We start from the raw sequence: 7,075 nt of genomic DNA, 5'->3' as shown, positions 1-7,075 counted from the left end.
TCCACCCGCCTCGGCCTCCCAAAGTGCTAGGATTACAGGCTTGAGCCACCGCGCCCGGCCCTGTATTTTTTTTTTAACAAACTTCTTACTGGTTTTGATTTAGTTTGCTCTCAGAACTGTACTGGAGAAACACTGGAATTTGGTAAATAATAAACTGAATATAATAAAAAACCTGGAGGATGAGTTATTCTAAATTTATTCATTTATTTAACAAACATGTCCAAGCATCTAATGTATGCTAGATATTATGCTGTTTTCTAGGGCTAAAGGATGAATAATACATGGTCCCGGCCCTTACACTCAGAGTCTAGAAGAAAAGATATCAGTAGATAAATAAGGCAGTGTGTTTAATGAAATGATAGAGGTGGGTAGGATGCTGTGGAAGCAAATAGGAGGAGTACCAAACCTGTTCTGGTTGATTTGGGCCCAGAAGAAAGGTAGGATCAGGAAAACTTCACTGAAGTGCCTGAGCTTTTTTGTAACAGATAGATTACTTACTCCTTATAATACCTCATACTGTTTTTTCTCATTGTTTTGCTTGGAAATCTTGCTAAAACATGTTTTTTCTGCTTGATTTAACTTTTTTTTATTGCTGACTTGGCATGATTACATATATTTTTGCCATATAACAAAATAGTAATGCCTTCTATTGTAGCATACAGAATTAATTTCTGTTATCCCAAATGGTCCCCAACTACTGTGACTGTGCTATTCTCATTTTCTATCACATTGTCTTTGATGTCAGTCTGATAATCATCTTGTTAATGTCAATGTGGCTGTTTATAGAGTAGCATATTTATTTAAATTTTTACTTGGCTTTGGACAAAAAATTGTGAATAAGTAAAAGTGTGAAGCATTAAGTAGAATATAGTATGTGAGTTTTAGTGCATTTTGTGACAGGCATTTATTTTAACTACTGAGCTACCTTGTTTTTTAAATTATTATGTAAAAGCCAATAGATACTTTAGAAATCACATATTACAACTCTTTCATTTTATAGGCAAAGAAACTGAGGCTCCAAGATACCAGGGATGATCAGTGGCAATCAAGGAGTAGAATCTAGTCCTGCCAATACCAGAATAGTCCCATTCCATAAAAGCAGCAGTTTTTTTTTTTGTTTGTTTTGTTTTTTTTTTTGAGACGGAGTTTCGCTCTTGTTGCCCAGGCTGGAGTGCAATGGCGTGATCTCGGCTCACCGCAACCTCCGCCTCCTGGGTTCAGGCAATTCTCCTGCCTCAGCCTCCTGAGTAGCTGGGATTACAGGCATGCGCCACCATGCCCAGCTGATTTTTTGTATTTTTAGTAGAGACGGGGTTTCACCATGTTGACCAGGATGGTCTCGATCTCTTGATCTCGTGATCCACCCGCCTCGGCCTCCCAAAGTGCTGGGATTACAGGCGTGAGCCACCGCGCCTGGCCAAAAGCAGCAGTTCTTAATGAGGGGTTTACAGCAGAGTCATTTGGAGAATTGTTCAAAATACATGTACCTAGTATTTTTTCCCAAGGGTCCTGATTCAGTAAGATTGGCATGTATATTTCTTTAAAAAAATTTTTTTTAATTTTTGGAAGATGCTGATCTATATTCATGAACCAGCATACTTTAATCTGCTTGCCATCTATCGTAATTTGTTTCTGAATAGTTATACAGTACAGGCAATAAATGCTTCTAGAGCCTAGACATGAGAAAAAGAGAGACTTTGGAGATAACTGTGAGTGAGAAAGTCATTGGAAGGTTTTGAGCAAAAGGGCATATGATATAATTTGTATTTTAAAAGGATACTCTAGCTACTGTATGGAAAACAAACAGGGAGGTTGGGGGTTGCCTCTAGTAGGGAGATCAGTTAGCAGACCATTACATCAATTCATGCAAGGAGATAGAGGCTTTGACCTGGGTGGTAATAGTGGAGGTAGGGAGAAAGAAACAGATTTTTGACATATTTTTAAAGTTAAAATAATAGAGCTTGTTGACAAATGCAATATGAAAGGAGTCAAGGATCAGTTTTAAGTTTTTGGCCCAAGTAACTGGAAGAAGAAAATTGCCTTTTAGATGAAATTCCCACAAGAGCAAGTATTGATAAAGAAGAAAAGAGATTGAAGAACTAAATCTTGAAACACTTTAGCATTTAGAATCAGAGAGATAAGGAGAACCCAAATGGAAGCTGAAAAGCACTAGCCAATGAGATAGGAAAAAAACTGGAAGAATGTGATATCCTGGAAGCCAGGTGAAGAAAGTATTGCAAGGCACAATAAGTGATTAGTTGCATCAGATAGGGGAGTTAAAATGAAAACTGTTCATTGACCATTGGAATTAGCAATGTGAAGGTCATTGGTGACCTTGACAAGGAATAGTTTAGTGATAGAAATGAGTTCAAAAGAGAATATGAAAAGAATTACCACTAAGAATAGAAAACTCTTTGGAGGACTTTTGCTGTTGAAAAGGAAAGTGGCTTGGTAACTGGAAGAGGACTTGAAGTCAAGAGAAGGGTTTTTTTAGATGAGAAAATTTATGGCATGTTTGTATGCTGAGAATTGAATTGTATGGTGAGAATTATCCAGCTGAGAAGGAAAATTTGATGATATAATGGAGAGAGGGGAGAACTGGTGGAATTACATCTTTGAGCAAGAAAGTAGGGATGGGATTTCATGCACAGGAGGAGGATTTAGCCTTAGGGACACAGGCAGCCTAAGAAAACAGCAAGAAGGAAAGCAGATTATGTGGGCACAGATGGAGGGAGGTGAGTAGATACAGGAAGAACAGGTTGTAGAAGTTCTTTTCTAATAGCTGCTGCATTAGGAAGCAAAGTTGTAATTGAGGATGGGGAAGAGATATTGGAAGTTTAAAAAGAGGAAAAAGTATAAAGTAGTTATCTGGAAGAGGAAAATGGTAAATTAACTGTGGAACCGATTAAAGGACAGGTCTAAAGGTACACTTAAATTTAGAAAGTATCTATCCATCTTGAATGCATATTTTTCTGAGCTCCACATTCAGTTGCTGGGTTGTAGACATGGAAGAGGGTAAAAGGTGGATATAACCAAGAGTAGAATTTTGTCAGAGGAGTGCAATGTGAGAGAGGGGCAAAGGAATGACAGTAATGATGGATCATGGAATTTATGCTTAGTTAGGAAGTAGGTGAGGCTTTGGAAGTGGAGCAGAGAGCTGTGAACGACGTTAAGATCAATTAACTGTAAGGTCCTCTAGAGTCAATATTATTAAAGAATTAAAGAGAGGAAGCTTAAAAAATGGTAGTGATCAGAAAGAGTAAGATGCTGAAATGTTTTAAAATGGAATGAAGGTGCTAACCAGTTCAGTGGCTGTAATAATTATTTTAATTGATTGATTTGTTAGGTTCATGATTACAAAGAAGGAACCCCAGAAGAGAAGACGTACTACATAGAATTATGGGATGTTGGAGGCTCTGTGGGCAGTGCCAGCAGCGTGAAGAGCACAAGAGCAGTATTCTACAACTCTGTAAATGGTAAAGCATTTTTAAATTTCTATTATATATTAATGGTCTATGAGTATAGATCATCTGACATGGAATGTCATAGCATGCCAGACTTGTCTTAATTTGAGAAAGATGTAATATGCTCACAACCCTTGATTTAAATCTGTTTGTGTTTCTACATTGTAACCATGTAATTTAGGACGTTAAACATCTGCTTTGTCTAAGTGTTTCTGTTTATATTGTTGTCATAAACTAAATATTGAGAAATAAAATTGTGTTTTTGGTACTTGACGTAAAACATGGAACCTTCAAAGTGTTGTCATCTGGGAGTGCTATCTGTCCAGTGAGTTGAGTAAGTACAGTGGGATCATAGGAGTCCCATAGTCTTAAGCCAGGTATCACAGAGTTTACCAGCCGAAGAGACTGTCACCCAGGCGGCGCTGAAGGAAATGAGAGGCATACACCCAGATAGAACAGCAAAGTGGGTCTATCCGGGGAGCCAGCAGCCTTCTGAACTGAGAGCCTCGGGGGCTGACAGCATTCCAAGCTGAAGGCCCCAAGCGGATCCTGATCCACTTATTTAGTCTCTCTTAACAGGTGATTATTATTAAGAAACAGGTGTTCTATATTTTCTCATAACTCAACAATATACCAAGTGGGCAGCTGTTACCCGCTTACCACTGACTACAGACAAACTAAAAGGTATTCTCCTTGAGGGAGCCACGGGGGCAGGGTCAGATATCTCAAAGAATTGTTTTAACTGGTGTATGATATTTATACATTGTCCTGCCACTTTGGAATGCCCCAAATGGTTTTCCACTTAGGGAGGGGGTCGGCTAGGTTTTCCTTGCCGTCATGCTTCCTAGCAAACGATATATTCTACCATACAGTCAGTATTCATCAATATTCGTAAACTTAATATCTCTCAACAAGAGACAGAGGGATTTCTTTCATCTGCCCCTGAGAAAGAGCCATAAGGCTCTTTCTCACAATATACCAAGTAGGCAGTATAGGTATGTCTCAAAATATACCAATATACCCTAAGGCTTTTTCTCACCTAGTTATGGAGAGCTGCTTAATGGGGTCTTTATGGGTGTAAAATTTTATCCAGCTATAGATACTCAGATACCTAGAGCAGACTTCCAAATGGAGGTGTGTAATATAGGACATAATTTCCATTCATAGAGTACCTAGTCTGTGTCAAGAGACTAAACTGCGTATACTTCTGAGTTGCCAATAGAGTTTCTTAGTCTTCTTTAAAATTCATTTTTAAAATCTTTTTTTACTGTGAAACATAATTTCAACTTCTGTTTGATTAATATACCGAAGGATTTGGCATTTCCCTCCTGGTAAATTCATAGCCATTAATAGACCGCATTTATGCTATGCTTAGATCTTCAATATTAGGTAAGCATTGCATTCATTCAGTATGTTCATTCCTTATATTCCTCTTTTGATGTCTTCCCATATCATAAGATGTTGTAGATTCTACAAAAAGAAGTAGAGAAGGTTCTTTTCATTGGATACATACTATAGAATACAAAATGAAATGTGTCAGTTCAGACCCATATCCCATTTAGCTCAGAATTCTATCTGAAAAGTCACAGTCTTAGTGAAGAAACACAGCATTCATAAATGAGACAAAATACAGTTATAACATTACCTAATACATGTCACCATCATGCAAAAATGTATATATTATAATGGTATATATTAATAGAATACATATAAATAAGAAAAGCAGTAAGACTAGTATAGTGTGAGTTGACCTTTTAAAGAAAGAGAAGGAAGTGAAACCTAGTTTAGACTTATACTAGAATAATCAACTTGTAGCAGTAAAATGACTTGTCAAAGTAAGATATCTATCTGATCTGGCACAGAGAAGTCCGAGTATGTAACACCTTTGATGTTTAGGTATTTTTGAGACAGATATGATTAAAATTATAAATAAATCATACAGATAAATAGTATTCAAATCCTAGAAGCTATGGAATTCAGAGTTGTAAACTTGTAATTGCTGAAAAATCCATCTAATCAATATTTGTTTACCTCTTCTATACTTACTATTCATTAGTGATTTGTCTCCTTTAATATTATTGAGAGAATTGCATATATCCTGTGTTGATTTTGCAGATAAGACTGAGATATATTTCCATTTTTTAAAGATAAAAAAAAAAAATCCCTGTTTTTTGAAAAACCTGTTTCTATGTTCTTTCACCCTAACTCTGGAACATTCCTCCTGGTAGAAGCACTCGAAGTTCTTTATTCCATCTACCAATCATAGTTTCCTAAGAAAATGAACATAAGGATCATTCTGTCCAAATGCATAGTTCATATTCTTAGCAATAACTTTCTTCCCTTAATACCCTACATTCTTCCCTCTCTGGTAACCTAGGCTAGTAATCCCAGGAGGAAATAATAGAATGTCTTTTCTTCTCTCTCTTAAGATTAAACTATATTATCATTAGCTATCACCCTGACTCCTTTCATCTGGGCCCCACCTTAGCTCTTCTAGCACATGTTCTGCAAAGCAAGAACTCTCAGCCCAAATGAAAGGAAAGGAATAGGGAAAATGGGTACTCCAATGCCCTTGAAAGCTCAAAAGTCTTACCTAGAGATCCTCAATAAAGTCTTCCCTGTCCATCTAATAGTCATCTTAGGCCTTTGTAATTCTTTCACTCCCTAGTCCAAAATTCTTACCCATGTGTTTTGCAATATTTATAACATGGGGAAAAGGGAACGGAGAAAATATATGCCACTTTTTTGCCCTAAAATGAGATTTTATTCTGCAGTCTTTACTGTCAGATTACCTGAGTACAAATTCTGATTTACTATGTGACCAACAGCAAGTTACTCAACCTCTCTGAACTTCCTTTTTCTCTTGTGTATAAAAATAATAATTCTTACCTCATAGGACTCTTCTGAAAATTAAATTAGATAACACATGTAAAGCACAATATTTAGCACATAAGTACTGAATAAATATTAGCTGTAGTCTTTAATGGCAGTTCTTTATTTCTTTTTTTAAATCCATGCCATTGATGCTGATTAAAATCCCTCATTGAGGAAGGATGAGTGGGTACAATTGGATATTAGGGCAAGTGTCAGATCTCTATTAATGGTTTCAGACATTAGAAGAGATACAGGTTTATCTAAGCTGGCTGGAACAAGTCAACTATAGCTTGTACAAGCCCTTTAGTTACACAGATCACTGTAAAAACTGTAGAAGCCAGCTAATTCTACCTAATCTGTTTTTCTTTTTCAAATTGACACATACCACCTCTTGAAGATGGAGGAATCATCAGTTTTGTGTGCTATTCACAATCTGGGTAATATAGAAAAGAGCTGGGAGTTTGTAACCTATAGTGTTTTGACCATAAGATGGTATCCTAAATTCTAGTGGGCATCAAAGTTTTTCCTCTTTTGTCTATATCTTACTGTAATAATTAATTACCTGATATACCTTTCTATCTAGGATTTTAATTGATTCTCTTTAATTGTATTTCTAAGCCTCATTACATTTTGTTATTTGTCTCAATCTCATGCATGTATTTTCTACTAGCCATACTTCTTTACTTTTTAGTGTCTCCACCCACTCTCTTCTAGTGACACATTTCTTACATTTCTTT

At 36.6% G+C, this 7,075-nt stretch overlaps 1 protein-coding gene across 1 annotated transcript in view; it reads left to right on the top strand.

The window, feature by feature from the left end:
- RABL3 (RAB, member of RAS oncogene family like 3) overlaps positions 1-7,075 on the top strand; it is a 41,155-nt gene that overhangs the window by 16,562 nt on the left and 17,518 nt on the right. The window contains exon 3 of the mRNA XM_037733126.1: positions 3,347-3,476. Within this exon, the coding sequence (XP_037589054.1) occupies positions 3,347-3,476 (130 nt within the window). The remainder of the gene's footprint in view (positions 1-3,346; positions 3,477-7,075) is intronic.

The sequence above is a fragment of the Cebus imitator genome, unplaced genomic scaffold (assembly GCF_001604975.1).
Source record: "Cebus imitator isolate Cc_AM_T3 unplaced genomic scaffold, Cebus_imitator-1.0 Scaffold494, whole genome shotgun sequence".
Classification (NCBI taxonomy): Eukaryota; Metazoa; Chordata; class Mammalia; order Primates; family Cebidae; genus Cebus; species Cebus imitator.
This window is presented reverse-complemented; position numbering and strand designations above follow the sequence as displayed.